We start from the raw sequence: 24479 nt of genomic DNA on the forward strand, positions 1-24479 counted from the left end.
AAGTGATAGATTTTACAGTTTATTGTCTTATGGCAAAAGCATACGTTCTTACAGTATATCATATATTTCAGTGTTACTGATAATTGTCACACTACAATCTGTAACTGCAGTTCTGTATTTTTTTTGTTGTTTAACTCCGTCTCCCACAATCCTCGGCGGATGTGACATACACCGGCTACGTGTCCAGAAGTTGTGTTGTCAACATGGCGGCTCAGCAGGGAGATGTTGATGAACTTTTCGACGTGAAAAATGCTTATTACATCGGCAGTTACCAGCAGTGTATTAACGAGGCTCAGAAAGTGAAGGTAGGAAACACATTTCTTAACACCCGAACATGATTAAATGACGTTCTTCTCGCTAACGGCTGAAACAGCGTCTGACAGCAATGATGCTAAATGTTTGAGCTAGCGTTTCTCCTACTGAACTGATTCGGTTTTAACTGTAACTTGCGTTTTGTGTTTGAAGCCGTCATCGCCAGAGAAGGAGACAGAGAGGGACATGTTTCTGTACAGAGCATACATTGCACAGGTAAGTCAAAGTACCATTTTTAAAAAGTCGAAATCTGATAGCTCAATGTCTTGCCTTTAAGCTAGCTGACTGCTAGCTAGCTGTAGCAGTGCTTTCATAAGTATCATAGTTTAGCCTCTGTCAGACATGACACTCGTAAGATTGCTGCTTTATCAGTCTGTTAAAGTGACAGCCTTCTGTCATTCAAACATAATTCGTAAATGGTTCTTCATTCAGACAAACCTACTACAGTTACGGATGGAGCGCCGGTACTCACGCGGTATTTGTCATTCACGCGAGACTGGACAGAACATTCACTGATGTATAAAACACAAAGCACTAATAAACAAAAGACTATATCTGGACTAATAAAAGCTTATCAAACTGGCAAAACAGCTATTGAAAAGTTTATTTATGATTTTTTTAAGATGGAAAATTCTGTCCATTAGTGGTAATAATCTAACTACTACTTTACCAATAGTAAAATAAAAATATCTCGACAGGTGTGATGCAGCTCAAAACTGAAGATAACTGCTAAGGTGCTCTTGATTTACCTACAGCAGATTAACTGTGTCACAGCTCGCTTGTCTGAGAAAGGTTCATAGTGTGACCTGCTTTTAGATCCTGAGTCGCCCAGTCTTTACAATAGTATTACTTATTTAAAACCGAAAATTCAGAAAGAGTTGTGTTACCTTGCTGACATGTTTCGACAGCCTCTGCTGTCTTCTTCAGAGTGTCATCTGACGTTTGCTGTCATGTCCTTTTTATCACGTGGCCGGTTTGACAGATGTGTCAGAATCTGTCAAACCGACCACGCCTCCCGCCGTCCGGTGGTCTCTGGAGGATGGTGTCCCAGGTATGCCAGAGGATGTAGGCCCCCTCGTCCCGGTTCATGGTGCAGCTCACCCGCTTCCTGATTTCGGTGGCTTCCTTGATCCATCGTTTCTGTTTATTTGTCTCCGAGGCTATAATCCTCCCCCCGTCCCAGTCCATAAAGTGGTTTTGTCATCTGCAGTGATCCGTGATGACTGATTTTTTTATTATTTTCTTGTTCGGCTTTTTCTTTTTGTGCTCTTGTGAGGCGTCCAGTTGTTTCCTTTTGACATTCTGTTTGGTGTTCCTTTCTTCTTGTGTGGAATGACCTGCCTGTTTCACCAATGTATGTTTTGTTACATGATTTGCACGGTATTTCATAGATGATGTTGCATTTATTGTCCTGTTCTGTTCTGTCTTTGGGATGGACTAACAGCTGCCGGAGTTCTGTGTGTGGTTTTACTGCTGTGTTGATGTTATGTTTCCTCATAATGCGTTGTATTGGTTCTGTTATCCCACGGATATATGGAATGGTGATTAAGTGGTAATTGTTATTGTCTGATTTTTGTGTGTGTGTTTTGATTTTGCTTCCTTTTGTTTTTTCTCTTTGGTTTTGGCTTGTTGTTTTCCTTTGGTTATGGCACATATCGGATATTGGCAGTTGGTAAGTGCATTCTTGATGTGTTTGTCCTCCTCCTGTCTGCCTTTATAGTCCGTTATGATATTAGTCCATTCGTAAAGTGTTCTGACTACTGAAAGTTTGAGTGCTGTGGGATGTTCTGATGTCCAGAGGAGGTACTGGTCCGTGTGTGTAGGTTTTCTGTAAACTGTTATAATATACAAACATACAGCTCTTAGTCCATCCCAAAGACAGAATAGAACCAGACAATAAATGTAATATCATCTGCAAAATACCGTGCAAATCATGTAACAACACATACATTGGTGAAACAGGCAGGTCATTCCACACAAGAAGAAAGGAACACCAAACAGAATGTCCAAAGGAAACAACTGGACGCTTCACAAGAGCACAAAAAGAAAAAGCCGAACAAGAAAATATAAAATCAGCCATCACAGATCACTGCAGATGACAAAACCACTTTATGGACTGGGACGGGGGGAGGATTATAGCCTCAGAGACAAATAAACAGAAACGATGGATCAAGGAAGCCATCGAAATCAGGAAGCGGGTGAGCTGCACCATGAACCGGGACGAGGGGGCCTACATCCTCTGGCATACCTGGGACACCATCCTCAGGAGACCACCAGACGGCGGGAGGCGTGGTCAGTTTGACAGATTCTGACACATCTGTCAAACCGGCCACGTGATAAAAAAAGGACACGTCTGATGACGCTCTGAAGAAGACAGCAGAGGCTGTTGAAACATGTCAGCAAGGTAACGCAACTCTTTCTGAATTGTCGGTTTTAAATAAGTAACACTATTTTATAGTATATATAACGGCAAAATGAACCTAATCCAGCCGCCCAGTCTTTATGTTGGCAACAGTTTATAATTATAATTACTGTGCTGCTGTTTTATTGTTCAGTGTGCAGCTCTTCTAATCTGGATCCTGCTGCTGTCTGGTGCTGCAGGTATTTAATAAACTCAGAGGAAAAACTCTAAAGCAACAAACTAAACTTCAGCTCCTCTTAAGCTCCTGTGGATTAAACAAAAAGATTACATTCATTATTAGTGAATATCATTACTCTAAGTGATTTCTAGCTCTCTTTATTGCACTAAAGTCTCATTATTTTGCACCATTCATGTAGCCTATTAATTCAGAATTGTTCATCAAAGTAAATGAGAAAGACTTTATGTGATTTTGGCAGAGGAACAGTTTCTTTTGCACTCTGTGATGTTTTTTGAAGCAACATTGGTGCTCGGCATGGGAAAAATCTTCCCTAAATCACTTTAGCTCAAATGACCAATCTGTTCAGACTAGTAATGTAGATTCTTGTCCCAGCTTTTACAGAAAAGTGAGCAGGGAACTCATTCAGACTTAAAGACGACACGTTCACTTGCTGTCAGATTACTGGTAAGCAGTGTCGGTCTGAACGGAGCTTTACTGAACATGTTCTGTTCCCGTTGTTCAGAGGAAGTATGCTGTTGTCCTGGATGACATCAAGGCCAACTCTTCACCGGAGCTCCAGGCTGTACGGATGTTTGCAGAGTATCTGTCCAACGACATAAAAAGGTAGGAGCTTCTGATTTACATTTAGTTTGCTATGGAGGACGCTTTCTGTCACTATGCCTCATAAACAAGAGGGCAATGCATTGATTCACATTTTTAGACAAATATTCTTTCCATTCCATCAATAGTAGGTTAAGCACAAAGTATTACATGTAGTGAGGAATGTGTGGCCCGAGATGCCATCTGTCTGTGAATACTTATTGACATTTAAATGCAGCGTTTTTGGCTGAACAGAGTCTTGGATGATAATAATGAGCTTGAGGGTCTCAGTAGTTCACTAGAATCTAATTATCAACCCTGTACTGATGAACTGATGCCCACACTAGCTTTGTATTTCTGGGTTTTGTTGCTCTTTTACTGTAGCACAACCTGACAGATAAATACAGCTCTGTGTTTGTCTACGTAAGACTTCAAATTGTCATGCAAAAGAAGAGTAATCAGGTCTTCAATCTTGCGTCTTTTCCTTCAGGGACGCTATTGTTGCTGATTTGGACAAGAAGATGGCGAAGAGCGTTGATGCTGCCAACACCACCTTCCTGCTGATGGCCGCCTCCATCTACTACCGTGAGACGAACACCGACGCTGCTCTCAGGACTCTGCATCAAGGAGAAAGCCTGGAGTGGTAAGAAGGCATCAAAATACCAGTTTATCATTTATCTATTTAACTGTTCAGATGGAAATATTCACCACAATGATGAAGCTGCTCCTGCTCAGTTCATGTATGCTTGATTACTGCAAGAGAGGATGGATTTTCACAAATAAACACAATTAGCCGGCGAGGCTAGTATGTGCACGTGTGGACGAGATAAAGAGATTAGCTGCATTTGCATACACAAATCATTAATGCTGTGTTTCGTTTGTCGTTTGGGGAAATTGACCAGAAGCATTCATTTAAAATAAATCAAAACCACAAAATAAAGTGTTGTTTAGAAGCTGTGGATTCCACAGGGTTGTGTGCTTCAATTTTATTTGTGAATTGAGGTGTTTTGTAGTGAACGTGTTCCTCATCACTGTCTGATTGATGAGAGCTCAGCATGAAACTGACCCCATCGTTTGTTTATTCATCAGCATGGCCATGAGCATTCAGGTGCTTCTCAGTCTGGATCGAGTCGACCTGGCGAGGTATGGAGTTTTAAAACGTCCTCATGCAAAAAGACATAATGTTCATGATTTGCATTGAACTGGTATATTAGCTTTTGTTGTTTCAAGACTCACGGCAACATCTATGTGTGTGAATCATAAACTCCCAAAGCCTGCTCTGACTACGGCTTTTTAAAGTAATACTTCCTTTTAACTGCTTCTAGTTTTTTTTCTGTGCATGTGTTTTACCTTTTCATATTTTTTCTAACTAATTTAGATCTATAGCTCTTAGTTAGATCATTATTTAGACTATTAGTGCTGGTGTTTTGTGTGTTAAATGCTGCTGTTACAATTCATTTCCTTGGTAAGGATCAATACAGTATATATTCTATTGTATTCATTCTATTTCTAATGATGACATTCTTTTTTCTTTGACAGGAAAGAGCTGAAGAAGATGCAGGAGCAGGATGAGGATGCCACTCTCACCCAGCTAGCCACAGCCTGGGTTAACATCGCAGTGGTGAGGAGAAAATCATTCATTTTTTATTTGTTCAGAGTTTAATTATTTGTTATTTGGTAAATTCTGTAAAATATTTATCCCAAAATTTGAGTATTTTTTTGTTTTTAGACCTATGAGTTACTGTTTTTTTTCACCCTATAAACAGCCTTACCTGGAATTCTGAAGGTTAAATATCTAAAGAAATACAACTCCTACAGTCGTGGAATGTGGTGATGATGACACAGTTTTCATCCATCACAATGGAAAGTGTACACATATGGATGTGTTGATATTTCCCGTTTAAAATACAGTCTTTAGCCCACATTTCACCAACGTTTGAGGCCTCTAACATCCATACAGTTTGATTTGTGATGAGTTTTTCATGCCTTTGTTCCAGTTTGTTGCTTTTAATTTACAGCACGTGGACTCATTTGAACACTTCCAGGACCTTTTTGTATCACACTTATTTACACTTTTCCTTTTTTAAGGGTCAGTAATTAGAAGCTTTGCTCAAAGCTGGAGGCATTCACCAATTCGGATCTGTGTAATTTTTCTGTGCTCTCACCGTATCTGTTGGCTGTAGTCGCTTCATTTCTGGAGATATTGAACCCTAATTATGGCCTTTTTATTACAAATGGAGAATTTCACAGGTATGGAAACATAATATTCTTAAAATTCAACCAAATGTTTTGTAGAACTTAATTTTTTTGCTGGAATTGAACAGACGTATGGAGATAGATAGAATAAGTTACTGTTAATAAGTATTGATTTCTTTATTTCTGGGTATTAATAGTTGAATCTTTTCTTTCTGGTGTGTTTTGCCATTTTTTAAAATCTTTTTGTATAAATGTGAACTGACATATTGGTGTATATTTGTTCTAAACTATTGGGACATGCTGATGTTGATGATGGTCTACCAGATCCTTTAATAAGCAGCCTTCCTCTTTAAATTTTGGTACCAAGTCCAAATTTGTTTGCCGGTTGGTGAAGCTTTTCCAGACTTTGCATTGAAGGCACGCTGCTCAGTCTTGGGTGACTTTCTGCGAGCAGATTCCAGGACGCAAAATGACTTCTCTTTGGGAGTGAACGGCATGGCTCAACCTGAAAACACAGCAAAAATAAAACATTAAGCATAAAATCTTGATCTGTTTCTATATATTGTGTGAAAGTTTGAGGTTACTTCAACAAGAATTGCCAAAATTATTGACTCATTTTTTTCATGACTGAACTTTTCGTGACTGCTGGTTTGCTGTCGTTATGTGAGTGTGTGTGGGCTGTAGGATACACGTATTTCCTGAATTCTGCCTGAAATGACACAGATTGACCGTTTTTTTAACATCACCAGAATCTTTTCTGTGTAGTTGGTTGAGGAATAAATGCTCTGTCATGAGAACTTCAGACCCTTGGTGCATGTGTGTGCACACCAAATACAATAAATCCCTCTTAATCATGTTGTAAACATTCAGGTTGAGATGGGTTTAATTAGTAGTATGTACAGCAGCAAATGTGAGCATAATATAAATCTAACCGAAGCATGACAGGTGTCAGATGGAGTCTTTCTCATTTAGGTTGCTCATATTGCTGCAGCTCGGTTTATTGGTGGGACACATTTAATACACAAAATCAATCCAACGCGCTCTACATAGTCCTAAGGAGACTTCACTTATTATTGGCTCTTCAGAGTAGTCGCTGACTCTTTGCTGTTTCAGGGTGGAGAGAAGCTGCAGGATGCCTACTACATTTTCCAGGAGATGTCTGACAAATACTCGTCCACGCTGCTGCTGCTGAACGGACAGGCGGCCTGTTACATGGCTCAGAACAAGTGGGAGGAGGCTGAAGGAGTGCTGCAGGAGGCGCTCGATAAGGTAGGAGGACGGTAGTCTGTTCTTTGTTCGTCCTGTTTCTGTCTCTTCACATCGACTGAACTGAACGCTCAGTTTGTTCACCTGAAGCCTTTAATGACGTGTTCCTTAAGCTGCTTTTAGATCCACATCCTTCATTAGGACATTTTTAATGAATACCGGGTTAAACCTCACCACTCTTTAAGATGCATGGAGAAAGCCTAGAGCCTATCATGCTTGTTTTTTATTTATTCTTATTAATTTAAACAGGATGTTCAGGGATTCTGTTTTTCAAAAGAGACCTGGCCAAGAAGGAACAATGTTATGAAGCTACAAATGTACAGTTGAACACATTAGAACAAGCAGCGCATTAGTACAGATAAAATCTGTCCTGGTTACATTGTATAGACACCATTTAGATGAGCAGAGATTGGCTGAGAAGTCCCTGAATTTTCATCACGTGACTGTTGGTCGTAGCTGAGTCACTCATGGCTTCACTTTTGTCTCAAAGAGTGCAAAATTTTACATATGAACTGTTTATTTTTGGGGAATTTGTAAAAGAGACAAGTAGAATAGAGTGAATTGTGTGAAATGTTCAGATTTTAAGCTTAGATTTGATTTAGTGTTCCAACCAAAGCGTTGAGAGAAAGTTGAAAATCTGACAATATTTTCTGTTTTTACAGCTTCTGACTTGGATAAGTGTTATAATTTTGGCAATTTTATTTTATTTTTTATTGTTATTTTAACCCTCCTGTTTTCCTCATTTACGGGCACTGAAATATATTGTTTCCTTGTTTGAAAAAAAAATCCAAAAATTCATCAAAAAAATTCCCCAAATAATAAAAATTCCAAAAATTCCTTAGTAATTTCCTTTGAATGTTTTATTTATTAAAAATCCCCCAAATTTGGCAAGAAAATTTTTGTAAATATTTTCAAAAAATGAGTAAAAATCTTCTAAAAATATCTAAAGCAATTACATATATTAGTAAAACTTCTAGTATTTTCTTTAAGAACATTCACAAAAAAAACTTTTTGGCTGATTTTTATGTGAATGTTCTTAAACACTTTTAACATTTCTTTTTTTTCCACTAAAAAAATGTTCAAAAATTTCCCAAAAATGTTGAAAATGAGGACATCAGAAGTTTCACTGTGAAAATATTTTTTTCTCTCCCACATTTTCAAACTTTAAAACGGATCATTTTGACCCACAGGACGGCACGAGGGTTAAACCAACAGATTCAGAAAAAAAAAACCATCCTGTTTGATTTAATTTGTGTGTGATGCAGTGAAAACCAAATTACGACGATAAAAGCCAAAACTGTCGCTAATTTAGTAAAGAAAAATAAGAAATAATCCAATAAGACATGAGCAACAATAACTGATCTGCCAGATATGAGACTTTCTGCTGAATTTCCTGTTAAACTGTAAAAAATACAAAAGTCTTCTGCCTTCATGCTAGCAGCAGATGGCAGCATTTACTCCTCAGCTCTGGAAGGTTCTTGTGCTTCTCCACAGCAGGTTTAAGCAGCATGCACTATTAATTCACACTGTACAGGTAATAATTGAATTAACTGTTATTTTCATTCTTCACACTGTTGATAAATATCACAGCTCTCTGTCTGACTCATGACATTTTTCATTTTAAATTAATCCACACTGTGTTTGACACCTCCTGTCTGTTATCCAGATAACTTTGATAACTTAGAAATCCTGTTTTAAAGGTGGATCTGGGGCTCTATGGCAGCTTGTGTGAGTCTCATCCTAGATAGCTGGGCGGTTAAACGTTTACAGACGTGGCTATCCATTGCTCTCACTAAACAGGCAGAACTTAACAGGAATGCCACGAGACTTTCACACGTTCTGTGCGGCTAAACCAGGCAAATTGTTTCATTTTTATTGTGATTAATGCACTCAACAAACGAGCAATAAACTGGATCCCCAAAGCTTCTGGCAACACATAATTGTTTTCTGTACTTATGAAAAAGAAGAAACTGTGGTCGTTTAGTTTAGTTTTGTTCTCAGGAAGAGACGTGAATCACGCTAAAAATGAGAACAGAATATAATAGTCACTTTATTGTTCTTTGACACAATCAGGCGTTTTTAGGTTTTTACTACAGGGATAAATGTGCCGCGTCTAGTAGAATATGTGCACGTGCTTCTATGAAAACAGTGGAAATAGCTCATTCTTTTAAAGACAGCTTATTTGGTGTAATAAATACTGTAAAACCGATGTTACACTTCTGGATATAACTCACACACTGCTGCAGTTACATTAGCACAACTAATTTATGAGCAACTTTAACAAATATAGAGCAACTTTAAATCATTTTAGAGCAACTTTAACCAATATAGAGCAACTTTAGCTGATATAAAGCAACTTTAACTCCTTTTAGAGCAAGTTCAACTGATACAGAGCAACTTTAACTCATTTAAAGTAACTTTAATTAATATAGAGCAACTTTAACTAACATAGAGCAGCTTTAGTTAATATAGTGCAACTTCAAATCATTTTAGAGCAACTTTAACTAATGTAGAACAGCGTTAAGTCAATTTAGAGCAACTTTAACTAATATAGAGCAGTTTTAGCTGATATAGAGCAACTTTAAATCATTTAAAGCAACTTTAACAAATATAGAGCAACTTTAACTCATTATAGAGCAACTTTAAGTCATTTTAGAGCAACTTTAACTAACATAGGGCAGCTTTAGCTGTTATAGAGCAACTTTAAATCATTTAAAGCAACTTTAACAAATATAGAGCAACTTCAGTTAATATAGAGTAACTTCAATTATATAGAGCAACTTTAACTCATTTAGAGCAGCTTTAACCAATATAAGGCAACTTTAACTCATTTTAGAACAACTTTAGCTAATATAAAGCAACTTTAACTAATATAGAGCAACTTTTAGTCATTTTAGAGCAACTTTAGCTAATATAAAGCAACTTTAACTAACATAGAGCAACTTTAAGTCATTTTAGAGCAACTTTAACTGATATAGAACAACTTTAAGTCATTTTAGAGCAACTTTAAGTCATTTTAGAGCAACTTTAACTGATATAGAACAACTTTAAGTCATTTTAGAGCAACTTTAAGTCATTTTAGAGCAACTTTAACTGATATAGAACAACTTTAAGTCATTTTAGAGCAACTTTAAGTCATTTTAGAGCAACTTTAACTGATATAGAACAACTTTAATTCATGTCCACTACTGTTCAAAAGTTTGAGGCCTGTTTAAAAAGCTGCATTTAACCCTTTTGAATTTGTTGAATATTTTCTGGATTAATTAGTTTCAGTCAATCTGCCTTCAAGCTGCATTTTGTGTGTGTTTTCATAGAAACAAAGGTAAAAAGAAAATTACTGCATCATTCATGGAAAACAAACTAATATTTTCATGGAAAACATGAACTTTTCTGGGTGACCCCATGTTTGAAAGTAGCATAGATGATAAAATGTGGCTTAAAGTGGTGCAGATTAAACACTCTGCCACTCACAGTCTGTGTGTTTCTCTGTCGTCTTATCAGGACAGCAGCCACCCTGAGACGCTGATCAACCTCATCGTGCTGACCCAGCACCTGGGCAAAGCTCCAGAGGTGAGACTTTGGACCTGCAGCTGTTAATGACAGCGCCGTTGTTTTAACAGCTTCAGCTTAGCTCCTTCCTGTAGACAAACTGGTCAAAGAGGACTCCAAGCAGCTTCTATTCAGCGACGCTTTCTACTTGAATATCTGCAATTTTAGGTTTGTTTTTTTGTTGAAATCAGGAAAATGACCTCCAGCGTCTTCTATCGCAGATCTGCCGGTTTAGTGATGTGTGGCGAGTTGCACAACCTGAATCTCAGAGTTCATGAGATAAAGACTTAATTATCTCCCGTGCATTGGATGGACTTGATAGCGACGCCTAGAATGCTGACCGCTCAATCGGAGTCGTCATTAAGAAGGTCCCGCCCGTGATAACCGCTGATTAGCTCGTCACTCTCAAGGTTAACAGGAATGGTGTGGATGTTTCCCTGAAAACTGTCAGAAATCAGGAATGTCACCGTGACTTAAAGAGCACGTTTCAAACAACAAGGCACAGATTAAGAACTGACCGGAAACAATGTTAAGGATTAAAACCATCCAAAAGTTATATAAATATATCTAAATATGACTAAAATGAGCATTACAACTGAGACCTGACAGAATTTGTAATTATGGAGATTACCTTATCTTCTTTAAACGTTGAAGCTAAAACACTACAATATTTATTATGGTGATGATCTGATTAATTTAAATATTCAGGCAGATATATTACTTTATTACTAATTATGGAGATTACCTGACTAATTACACTAAAGTATTAAGGCTAAGACACTATACTATTATTAATTTTAGAGATTAACCTGATGAATGTAGATGTTAAGGCTAAGGCACTGCCGTATTAATCACGGAGAATAACATGACAATAACAAATATTAAGGCTAAGACACTCTCTAGTAGTAACTATGGAGATTAACCCTACTAATTTAAATATTAAGGCTAAGACCATTTAGTTTTAATAATTGTGGAGATTAAGCTGACTATAATTAACATTTAGGCTAAGACACCACTCTAATGTTAATTACAGAGATTAACCTAACTAATTTAAATATTCAGGCTCGGATCCTACAGTATTATTAATTGTCAGATTAACCTGATAAATTCAGGTCTAAATTTGAATATCCAACAAATCTAAGGATTCTCTGTAAGCAAGCTTTCTTTTTCTGTGTATTATTTTGTGTTTTCTGTTCATTTTATTTTATTTTTTCTTACTTATATTCATTACTGGATGTGGTGAGGGGAAAAAGAAATAAACCGTTGAAAAGAGCTGTATTTAATCATGTGTGTGTCTAAATGAAGCCGAGCAAAGTTCAAGTCACTGTGATCCTGACATAAGTTGTAGATGGAATTTGTTTATTTTTTGTTCTCATTATTACTCAAACCTGGTGTTAAAATTTCATCAGAAGGAAGCTATTTGAAGGCTTCAAAAACAGTGTTGGACAACGTTATTCGATGCATTCCTGGAAGTTATGCAACCTGTAGCTCTAGCAGTAGAAGTCTTCTGTCTCTAACATTAAACACCCATGACAAATTTAGCAACAACAGAAGTATGAGAAGAAATACGTTGCGTAATGTTAGAGAGAATTTGACAAAAGACAGTTTAGTTGCGGTTTGGTCGTACTTCACAGGCAGCGGATGTCAACATACGCAAACAACCTCACGACTGTTGTCAGGTTTTGAGTTAAATATGGCTAAATTCTGATTAATGCGCAGTTTTGTTCTTTTCTAACTGAGCTTAGCATACTTTAAGCTCCGCAGAAGAGCACAGATAACACCAGAAGTGCAATCTCACGTGATTGTTTAATCAGAATACCGTGTTCAGGAAAACACGTTTGTTTTTCTGTGTTGACAAACCTTTATAACCTTTACTCGGAAAACCTGTTTTTTGGGAAGTTTTTTTTTTTTTTAGCTTGTTTACCGTCACTTTTTTAAAACGTCATCCGTTTGTCCTCAGGTAACCAACCGGTATCTGTCCCAGCTGAAAGATGCACACCGAGCTCACCCCTTCCTCAAGGACTATCTAGCAAAGGTAAGCCTCCGTCCGCTCTCAGCTGCTGACCATCCTTCTTAACTTCACTCCGTTATCATTCAATCACCTGGCCCGGTTTGGCAGCAGGTGTCCTTGGAACGAACCCAACGAGAGCATTAAGCTCTGAATCTTTAGCCTTTGTCACACTCTGTGGTGTAGTTCCACAACAGCGCAGATGTACATAAACACTAAAACTGGGTTACACGCTGACCAAACAAAGCATGCGATGCACAGCTGTTTCCACGGTCAGATTTTTTTTTTGTTTTCTTTAACCCGCTTCTTCTGCTCTTTTGTTTCCCTGCAGGAGAACGAGTTCGACAGACTAGCGATGCAGTACGCTCCCAGCGCTACGGCATGAAGCATCTCCTTTTACCGAGTTCGACGCCATGAAAACAACTCGACATCTCACCTACATACATGTACACTGAACAAAAATGTAAACGCAGCATGTAGTGTTTAATTAAAATCTGTGAATTCTTTTTAACATGGAGCAAAAAGCATTTGTTGTCCCAAAACACGCCGTCTCTACAACAGAAGGAAACAACCAAACACATTTAAATATAAACCAGATTTCTCATGCTTTTCACGCAGATTAAATGACAAACAATGTCCTGCTCATCCTGAAGGACTGGGTGAATTTAGTGGATGTTTTTTGATGTCTGGTCAGCTGTCTGAAATTATCTTTTTAGATGACAAACGGTGCATTTTTGGATATTCAGAAATACACGGTATCTCTAAAACAGGATAGATAATCTAAATCCTGCACATCCTGAAGGACTCGGGGAGGTTGGTGGACATTTTGGGTGTTTGGTTAGCTGGTCTGAAATGATTTTTTTTTACCACTAACGGTTGTAAAAGTGTGCCACACTTGTACGACAGAATGAATCACGTGAGTCCTGCTCGTTATGAAGGACTCGGTGAAGTTGGTGGACATGTTTGAGCTGTTATCAAACATCCACAGCATCATTTGGCAGATTTTATGTCACAACAAGCTGTCTGAAATTACTTCTAAGATGACAAACGGTTAATTTTGGGACTTCCAGAAATAAGCAGCATGAGTGGACATTTTTTCTGAAATGATTATTCAGACGACTGACGGGGACTTTTTGGACATTCAGAAATACTCAGCATCTCTAAAACAGGATAGACCGTCTAAGTCCTGCTCATCCTGAAGGACTCTGTGAAGTTGGTGCACATCCTTGGCATCATGTAGCTGATTTTCTGTTGCACCAAGCCGTCTGAAATTGTTTTTTAGACAACTAACGGTGAATTTCTGGACGTTGAGAAATACACAGCATCTCTAAAATATGATGGATCGTCTGAAACACAGATTAGATGATGTCCTGAAGGAGTCAGTGAAGTTGATGGACATTTTTTGGAGTTTGGTTAACTATCTGAAAAGATTTTTTTCAGACCAGTATCTGTGAAGTTCTGGACATTCAGAAGCACTCTGCATCTCTCAGACAGAATGAATCATCTGAGTCCTCCTCGTCCTGAAGGACTGGGTGAAGTTGGTGGACATTTCTGAGCTGCTGTCAGACATCCGCAGCACCTGTGGCAGATTTTCTGTCACACCGAGCTGTCCGAACCAAACAAATGCTGGGTTTGTGGTCGTTCAGGTGCTTTTTTTTGCAGCCCTGACCGTCATTTTTCTCCTGTCATCTGTGGCGTCGCGTCATTTGAATAAAGCTGCTTTATGAGGTGGCCTTTTTATTGCAGCGTCTGTGAGCTTCTCGAGCTATCTGATCGATGTTTTTTTTAAGCCACCAGTGTGTGGTTTAGCTCTGAATGTGTCACCAGTCAAACAGCTTGAAAACTTTCTGCGCACAATTGGCTAAATTTGTACCATTCTCATGCTGCGTTTATGTTTCCGTCCAGTGTGTGTTTTCATATTTTTACTCGGCCGCTTTATTTAAACCACACGTGAGGTCATAATTTCCCTTGGAGGGTGTCCAGTCTTTAGAAATTTGTGTTTCTCCCACCATACCCACATTTATTGCAAACATTCCTTTGAAATGTTAATAAATGTTTAACAGCAGAGTTGTGTTTGATGTGAATCTGTGTTTAAGGTTGTATACAGTCTAATCAGATTCATTTATGTTGCACAGAGCTGGAAAACGTGCTGCACATGTTGTCAGTCATAGAGCAACAAAAATTTTGTGCAGACAACGACAGAATTTTACTTTCCCACCCCTCCCTCTTCTCCCATCCCTCCCCCTTGTCCTCCTCTGTCCTTCTCAACCTCCCCGGCCAGCAGGCAGATGGGTCCCCCCTATATAGAGCCGGGTTCTGCTCGAGGTTTCTTCCCTGTTAAAGGGTGTTTTTCCTTGCCACTGTCGCCTTTGGGCTTGCTCTGGGGGTCAGGCATATGGGTTCTGTAAAGCGTCTTGAGACGATTTGACTGTAATTGACGCTATATAAATAAAATTGAATTGAATTGAGAATAAAGCTTGTATTTACCAGGCAGCCAGTGCAGGATGCAGGTACAGGTGTATTATCTGTGTTTTGGTTTTTTGGTGCCACTTATGTGTTGCAGCCGCAGGACAAACAAGAAACAAACCTAAAGAACTTAAAGTAGTACACGTTTGCACATTTAAATACTATATGGTGCAAACAGCTTGAAGAGGATAAAAAATATTTTAAAAATTCTGTGCAAACAATGACAGGATAAAACTTGTATAAAAAATAGATTTATTACAAAAATAAAATGGTATAAAATAAACAAAAAATTCTAATATTGAAATAAAGATTAAATTTAAAGAGCAGGATCTTTTTGTTTTTCTTGAAAATGTCATTAGAGGAAGAACATTTCTGTGTGCAGATACAGGTTTATTGTTTATTTTTCTTTATTTTTTTATTTTTTAAAATATTTTGATGCCAGTTTAAAATTAAGAATTTTAAGTAATAAGAAATATTTGCACGATGTGTGCAGGAATGTGAAAACTTTAATCCTATAAACAACTTAAGATATGCAGAGGATAAATAATACTCTTTAATGAAGATATCTGTGCCAGTACTGACACGATAAAATGTACAAAAATCAATTTATTAAACAAAAAAATGGTAAAAAATTATCAATAAGATTAATTTCTAATGTTGAAATAAATATTAAATATAAACTACAGCAAGAAACCACTGGAGACATGAATGTCTTATTTGTTTTTTCTGGAAAATATTATCAAAGGAAGAACATTTGATAGAAAATGGACAGATGCATGGCTTTATTAATAAATAAAATTAATCCTGTGTTTAACAGGTAGTGCAGGGATGCGGAGTTTCGGTTCCAATTAAAAGCACAAAATAATAAAGTACTAAAAATAAATATTTGCATATTCTTGTGTGCAGGATTGTGCAAACTCATACTGTATGTTGTAAACAATTAGAAATATACAGAGGATAAATGTATATTTTTTAATTCTTTGCAAACATTTAGTGCAACACAGATGTGCAGAGGATAAATAATATTCTTCTGGTAAAAAGTCCATGCAAACGGTACAACTTATACAAAATATATTTATTAAACAAAACAAAATGGTATAAAATACTTGAAAATGTCATAAGAGGAAGAACATTTCTGTATTTAACAGATAGTCAGGATGCAGGTTCAGGTGTATTATTACTATTATTATGTATTTTTTAAATTAATTTATGAATTTCTTGTTTTTGATGCCAGTTAAAGTGCAGCAGCAAAGCAAATTAGACTGAAATGGGGAAAAGAATCAAAAAAATTGCATCATGTTGAGTGCAGGAATGTGCAAACCTTAATTCTATAAAAAAAAAAACAACGAAGATGTGCAGAGGAGAAATGTATTTTTTTAATTCTTCGCAAACATGGATAGGATAAAACTTGTAAAGTCAGTTTACCTTTTTAAAAATTTTTTGTGATTTTTTTGGTCCCAATTAAAACTGCAGCAGCAAGACAAATAAGAAGCAAATGGAGCAAAGAATAAAAATAAAGATTTGCATGATTTTGAGTGCAGGAATGTGCAAACTTTAATGCTGTAAACAATTTAAGATGTGGAGAAAACGAATTATTTTATTTGAAAATCTGTGCATGAATGTGTTTTATTGATGGTGGAGGTTTTGGGGATCACTGAGGGTCTCCGGCCTCCTTCATGATAACAGCTGCTGTTGTGAGGAAATAAAGATTTTAACGTTGTTTTTTTTTTTGTTGTTGTTTTTTGCGCTTTTGTGGGAGGTTTTTGCGCCGCCGCTGCGTCTGCGCTGTCTCTTTAAGTCATCCTCGGTAATCGTCCGAGCAGCAGACGGTTCAAACGCCAGATAGCGGTCCTAATTGCGTCACGCCCCCTCCGTTTTTTTCCCCCCTTTTCGCATAAACGGAACGGAGCAGTCGGTCCCGCTTTCACCGCAACAGTTGATCGGAGCGCAGCGGCAGGACGCAGCGTCGGACACGTTGAGCACCGGAGCAGCGGCACCGAGAGGCGGAGGAGAAGCAGCAGAGCCCGCAGCCTCTTCGCAGGATAATATTCCCCCTATTTATCCTCTTTTTGTGTGTGTGCGCGTCGCTGTCGCCGGGATAACTCGTGTCGGGAATCCGCCGCTCCAGAGTGGCGGCGCGGCGCGGACACGTTATATAAGGAGAATAACGGGCGGATGAGCCCGTGTGGCGGCGGAGCGGCGCTGATCACCGAGCCGAGCCGAACCTCCAGCTCTTAACTCGTTCATGTGTGTGCGCCCGGTCACGTTACCGACGTCCAGGCCAACCGTGCCGCCGATGCCGTGCGGCTCCGCTTTAGCTTAGGCGGCTAACCGGGACGCGCAGCTGCCGCGGATGAGCGCAGCGGAATGATGAGCAGAAGGAACCTCCAGCGGCGCTAATGGATCACGGTAACGGCCAGAACCCGCTCAGGATTCGATTTGAGTGAGCCTCCAAGTCCAGCCCCGGTGTCGGTTCGTCCCCCCACCCGCAGAGCCGCCGGGCCCCATTGATAAAGTGTCCGGGACGCGGAGAATGGGCCCGAGTCTTAATTTGGACAACAAAGAATTAGGCTACTGAGCTGTTAGATAAGCGCTTTGAGCTAAGAAGCTCCACCGATCACCGTCTGGACCCTGCAGCTCCCCGGACTCCATCTCTGCCGCTTTTTGTCGTGTGTGCGCCGCCGCTATGGGTAGTCCCGCCGGGCCGGTGGCCGTGGAGCCCATGCCGGGCTACTTGGAGCTGATCAGCAGAGCCTCCGCCGTCATGCTGGGCGCCTGGACGGACTGTGACGGCTGCGGGCTGCAGCTCTCCAGACGGACTCTCCTGGAGAACGCGTACATTACCTGGACCGAGATCGGCCTGTTTTTCTTTTGCGCCTTTTTGTGGACGCAGGTCAGGAAAGGACTGACACAAAGTCTGTTTAAGGTGAGTGAATCCTCATTAACGCGCTCTGAGTGGGAGCTCTGTGGGTGTGGGAGACCTGACACATGGAGCAGCTCAGTCGGTCCACGGCCAGGTGGAGATGGACCTGACTCACAGCTGCTGCTCACAGCTGCTGCTTCTTCTTCTAATTCTTCTTCTTGTTGTCATTTGGGCTTAGTGTCTCATTCAAGATGGTGGCAGGTTCAAGCAGGGTGAGGAAGTGATCAGATAGAAGCAGCCAGGCCTCCATCAGAGCACATGGAGGAGGAGGAGGATGAAGACATGTCAGACAGTCAGCACGTGTTGATCCAACAAACAGATTCTTACATTAACAAGGTCTTCACACAGTTAACACATATTTGCAGGTATTTCTACAGCAGTAGTTGTAGCTTATAGCTGTCTCTGTAATAAATTATTTATCTGTGGTTATGTGTGTTTCTGGTAAACAGTAAACACCCTGATGTTCCTTATATTTAACATCTATAGTATGACATAATTTAATACAATATATAGTAAATACCTGTACATAGTGTTTAGAAATACATAATATTTGTATAATACAGTAAACACCCTTATCTGCATCCTAATGTACATATAATATATAGACAACAATGGCCCTGTTGTTGCCATCTATCTATATCACAAAAACACGCCGCTGTCTTTAATATAACACAAAGTGTAAACATGCACATCATATATACATATAAGCATAATATGATATACAGTAGAGACCCGTGTCTGCACCTTAATGTGCATATAATATATAGACATGTTTGTCTATATGATGAATGTTTAAAAATAAATATGTGTGCACAAAAAGCAATCCCATATCCATTTATCTATATGTATATAATCTTAACTGTAAAATGAACAGAATGTATTGCACCAAAACAGGCATAGTTGCATCACTGTCATCACCATTATATATTTATAAATGTGTTTATATATATATATATATAAGGATGTAGACTATTTAATATATATAGACAGCTGTAGGACCTCCATTACTGGACGTATATATAAATATATATGACGGCTATGCGGTGAACTGCGGATGTATATAGCAACTAAACACCTAGAGTTGTTTATTTTTAGTGTTTATTTTACTGCTGTATTATAATCCCGTTAAGTCTCATTCAGACTCTATTGAACCAGAATAAGACTTTAGATTCCCACCTGTGTGTTTCTAGGTGCTTTCCGACAGGCCTGCCTATGTTTAAAGTTAACTGTTGAGCAGAAAATGATGGAGACTGTTTCTCTTTGTCACATCTGTGGACATAAACCACGCAGACATCAGTGAGTTTAAAGGGAACATTCTCCAGAAAATCAATCTAATCCATCCACTGTTGTAAATTAGAGTCCTCTCAGTGATCAGCAGTCATATTAGCATGCAGCATCGTCACCAGGCCATCTTGGTCATTGATTTGCAGCACGCTGTCATGAAGTGGAAATTCACTGCATTTAGTTTTTGATGATGTGCACTTTCAAACAAAAAAACCATCTGACGGCATCTTACCTCGAAGTATCCGTCAGATGCTCGACAGATTGGCTTCACGCCCGGCCGAGGCTCCTCCACCCAGCGGCAGCCAGCAGGGAGGGGCCCTTCCCTGGGTGGATGCGTCCTGGGTGGGGGTGTAGGACGATGCTGGAGCACTTTACTGTGGCTCAGGGCCGTATGTGTAAAACCAGATGAGGCCTGAGAATGCAGAAAATAAGGCCTGTTCCCCCTCAGCCTCCTATTTTTTTATTTCTTCTGCATCGTGCATGTGTGTCGGCTCCTATGGAACATTATGGGATGCGGCCTGGTTGTGCTGTAAAGGCTGAGAACAATGAAAGTAGGTTGAATCCGGTGCATGTGTACCAACACCTTACATTAGAGATGGAGAGGATGAGTTCAGCGCCGGGGCAGACATGCAGCACTAATGCAGCGTCACTGTTGTACATCACAGAAATGCTGCCGGAGTTTGAGGTTTTATCTGAGCAGAGAGCACAGCTTTCCCTCTCTCTGGCAAGGTTAAGTAAACCGCGGTGCTTTTAATAACTCGTCAGTAATGAGGGAATATGCGGTTTTCGCAGTGTCGAAGTATCCAGTTGCTGCGGTTCTTGATGTGGAGTAAAGTGGCTGAACTGTCATGAGCATAATAAATTACAGCGCAGACAATAACGAACACACATTCTTGATTAGCTGCAGAGCCCAGAGACCTGATAGACATCAAATGATGCACTTAGAGTCTTATTGTGGAGGAACGGAAGGAAAACGACAAACATTTTAGGTCTGATTTAACCCTCGTGTCATCCTGAGGGTCAGACTGACCTGCTTTAAAGTTTAAAAATGTGAGGGGAAAAAATATTTTCTCCGTGAAAACTTCAATGTTTTCAACATTTTTGGAAAATTTTAGAAAATTTTTTGGTGGGGGAAAAAGAAATGGTATTAAAAAATGATTTTTAAGAATATTCACAAAAAGTCAACTAAAATCTGGTGAAAATCACAGGATTTTGGTTGATTTTTTTTTTTGTGAATCTTCTTAAAGAAAATGTTAGAAGCTTTACTGATATATATGGAATCACTTTAGATATTTTTAGGATTTTTTGGGGAAAAATTTTGTTCATTTTATTAAAATATTTACAACTTAAATTTGTTCATCTTTTGCAGTTATATTTCTTGCCAAACTTGGAGATTTTTTAAAAATAAAACTTTTAAGGAATTTTTGTAATTCTTTTATTTTTTTATTTTTTTTTTACAAATTTTGGGAATTTTTTGCTGAATTTTTGGATTTTTTTCAGAGAAAGGAACAATAATTTTTTCTGCCTGTAAGTGAGGACAACAGGAGGGTTAATGTTCTACATCTCATGCATGCATGGATTACAGAGGAGGGCATTTGTTTGTTTTGTTTACCTATTTGTCACTAAGCCAAAAATGGTGGTAAATGCCAAATATTCTTCAAAATCTGTTCTCAAATGTGAGAATTTTCTGCTTTGACTTTACAGTAAACAGAGTGGTTGTAGTTTTAAGCATTTGCTGTGATAGTAAATAACATCCTGTTTCACTCTGGGTTGCTGAGTTGGAACATTTTAACTTATAAAATTGAAAACACAACCAACAGATGAATCAATACTGAGAACAATATTCAGATGCAGCTGTCTGAAATCGAGCCCTTCTTCGCCGAAAGTTGCTGGTGCATTTTGTAACTCATCTGCCACAGGCTGATGGATAAAAATAATTAGTTTCCTGTTTTCTTACTTACAGCACTCACAGTCATGTTTGAAGAATGAAAGTTGACCCACTTAAAACCTCCCCTTACTCTGGTTTGTATTTTCTACTGGACTTTTTTTCTACTGTATTTTTTTGACCACAGTCGAACCTCGTTCCACTAAAATAACCTCCACGAACCTGAGACTTGAGTGTTCAGTCAAAAGAGGAAGGACTTTAGTCAAGAGGCACTGAATGCTCTGCTTTGCTGCAGATGCAAACTGTTTCCTTCCAGTTCAACACTAAATTTGGCGTTATGAACACCGAGTATTTTGAACCGCAGATGAAACACCATTTGAGAATAACTTAATCGAAACAGCTGTTCCGTGTTCAACCCTCGTGTCCTGTGGGTCAAAACTGACCCGTTTTAAAGTTTAAAAATGTGGGAAAAATATATATATTTTCACAGTGAAACTTCTGATGTCCACATTTTCAACATTTTTGGGAAATTTTTGAACATTTTTTTTAGTGGGGAAAAAAAGAAATGTTAAAAATGTTTCTTAAGAACACTCACAAAAAATCTAATAAAATCCAATGAATTTCACTGGATTTTTTTTTTATGTGAATGTTCTTAAAGAAAATATCAGAAGTTGTACTGATGTATATGGAATCACTTTAGATGTTTTTAAAAAAATTTGGAAGATATTTACTAATTTTTTGAAAATATTTACAAGAATTTTTTTTGCCAATTTTGGAGGATTTTTTAAAATAAAACTTTTAAGGGAAACTTTTAAGGAATTATTGGAATTTTCTTCCTGAAGGTTTTGCAAATTTTCAGAAATTTGTGGAATTTTTTTGCTGAATTTTTAGATATTTTTCAGACAAGGAAACAATATTTTTGGGGCCTGTAAATGAGGACAACAGGAGGGCTAATATATAAATGAACTGAAACTTATTTATTTGTTTGAGTGTTTCTCGTGTCAGAGGCTGCATTAATGTCGCCTCTGTCAATCTAAGCAGAGCCAGAACTTATTAACCGCTACAGAAGTCTGTCATGGTGTAAATTTGCCAGCTAAACTAACACTGACAACCATTTCACCGATCCACAATGAGCAAAATACAGCAAATATAACACAATAATGTTGTTTTAATGGTCCTTTGTGCTTTTTATCTCCTTAAACAGTAAGAAGCTCCAATTATGGAACAACAAACTGCAAACTTACATTTTCTGAGTTGCATGTCTTTTATCTTTTACCTCATTGGTTAGTATTAGGGATTCATATTTTAAATGATTTTCTACACTGACTGTGTTTTCAATCCGTAATCGATTAATCAATGAATAAAACTGAACACAGTGATCGTTATTTCATCCGCTAACATGTATTTTTGGCAACACAAGACAAGCGACGTAAGCTGCTGTAATGCTTTAAGTTCATGGAGCAGGGGTCTATAGTAATGCTGAAAATGAGAGCTCTGGCTGGGAGCCATTCAGGCCAGTTCATGATTTCTACATCCATAAGGGTAGTACTCGAGTAGTAGGCCACACAGATGACCTTTAACTCCTGGAAGGAAATCACCAAACCCCCTGAGAAGACAGTATGTAGGCTGAAGGGGAAGTATCTGTGAGAAAGATACGTGAAGACCAAGAGAACATATGTAGTGGTGAGCTAATACCTCACATTACAGCTGCCTCCTCGAGGTTCCTACAGTACTAAACCATACAGGGCTCCTAACAGAATGAAGAAGTACTACCTTCAACAGCAGTAGCTAGCGCAGTAGCTACCCCTGCAGAATCAGCGTAATTATCAACATCAGGCGCCCACGAGGCATAATAAGCCAATCAATGGAGGCATTTTTAACTGATTGGTATCTGCATCTGTATCCTAGTCGATCCATACTTGTGATGTCAAGTTGAAGGCCATTAAACATTACAGAAGCCTTTGTCATGGTGTCCGTTGATAGTTTGCGGTAGGATGCTAGGGATGCAAGTTATGGAAACTGTGGTCAGTATTTGGCAGCAATATTAGCATGGGACATGGGTCCTATAGTGATATTGTTGCTTTAACAAAGTCAGAACATAAACCACCATGATATCAGAGCTCCTTGCTTTTGTTGTCTAGTTGTAGGCCATTAAACATTACAGAAGTCTTTGTCATGGTGCCCTTTGCTAGCTAAACCTTAATACAGTATTAAACAGTAAGGGGCTCCTAACAGACTGAAGAAGAACGACCTTCAACAGCTATAGCTAGCGCAGTCGCTATCCCTGCTATGTCAGCATGGGGGCAGTGTCAGTAAGAGGATCCACCTGGTGGAACACCTGCGTACTGCAGTTAATCTACAATACACTGACGTGCCCTTTGACTCCTGCCTTATCGGTTAGGATGTTTAAATCGGTGTCATGACTCCATTTACTGCTAATCGTTAACACCTCTAGTTAATGTATTTTAATCAGCTGGGTTGCTAACTGCAGCTAATCGATTTAGTGATTAATTTTTATCATTGCTATACATGACTGTGTAACCCAATCCCATTTAAAGCATCAAGTATTCAGCCCCCTCAGCACTTTGTTTGAAGCAGGGCTGTGAATGAACACTTGCTTTTATGGCGCATTTACAAAACTGCGAGGTCCAGTCCAGGTTGCAGATCATGAACTACGCTTTGTGCTTATCTGTGACGCTCTACATGTGTGAATCTTTGTAGTCAGAAGAGATGATGCCGCCGTCTCTTCGCATGTCGCTTACCCTGCTGTCGGCGTGCTGGGGTGGTTATGGCTGCCGTGCACATCAGCGGCGTGCGGCTGAATGAGTGTTTTTCATCACATTTGGTTTGATGCTTGGGTGTACGAGTCACAGCAGCACCTACTCAGGTTAAATCAAACACAACTTGTTTATGAGCACTTGAGTTGTGCTGTTGCATAAGACACTGTAGTGCATCACCGTGTACTGCCACCACCGGCACTGACATTTAAAAATCCAAACAAAGGTAAATGAGTCCTTAAAGTGAGTGCTGAAAAGCTCTTTTTTTTTTTAACCCTGGTGTGGTCCTGCGCATCCAATTTGACTCGTTTTAAAGTTTGAAAATGTGAAGAAAAAAATATTTTCACAGTGAAACTTCTGATGTCCACATTTTCTATGTTTTTGGAAAATCTCTGAACATTTTTTGGTGGAAAAAAGAAATGTAAAAAATGTTTCTTAAGGACATTCACAAAAAATGATTTTTTTGTGAATGTGAACATATTTTCCTGATATATATTTAATCACTTTAGATATTTTTAGAATTTTTTAAAGATTTTTTTTACACATTTTTGAAAATATTTCCAAGAATTTTCTTGCCAAATTTGTGGGATTTTTTAAAAAATAATATGTTGAAGGGAAACTTTTTTGCTGATAT

General features: G+C 38.7%; 2 protein-coding genes across 2 annotated transcripts in view; both read left to right on the forward strand.

Moving 5' to 3' along the window:
* The first annotated feature begins 153 nt into the window (after positions 1-153).
* On the forward strand, positions 154-14575 carry cope (COPI coat complex subunit epsilon). Its single transcript, XM_022216447.2, has 10 exons — positions 154-305; positions 466-528; positions 3415-3515; positions 3982-4134; positions 4581-4634; positions 5031-5112; positions 6801-6956; positions 10455-10523; positions 12463-12537; positions 12842-14575. Exons 1-10 carry the CDS (start codon positions 204-206, stop codon positions 12893-12895), a joined length of 909 nt encoding a protein of 302 aa, XP_022072139.1. The 5' UTR covers positions 154-203; the 3' UTR covers positions 12896-14575.
* Positions 14576-16782: 2207 nt separating this feature from the next.
* Positions 16783-24479, forward strand: part of cers1 (ceramide synthase 1) — a 54073-nt gene continuing 46376 nt past the window's right edge. Inside the window, exon 1 of the mRNA XM_022216448.2 lies at positions 16783-17902. Coding sequence (XP_022072140.1) covers positions 17663-17902 — 240 coding nt within the window. The 5' untranslated portion in view covers positions 16783-17662. The remainder of the gene's footprint in view (positions 17903-24479) is intronic.

Source organism: Acanthochromis polyacanthus, chromosome 4, assembly GCF_021347895.1.
Source record: "Acanthochromis polyacanthus isolate Apoly-LR-REF ecotype Palm Island chromosome 4, KAUST_Apoly_ChrSc, whole genome shotgun sequence".
Lineage (NCBI taxonomy): Eukaryota > Metazoa > Chordata > Actinopteri > Pomacentridae > Acanthochromis > Acanthochromis polyacanthus.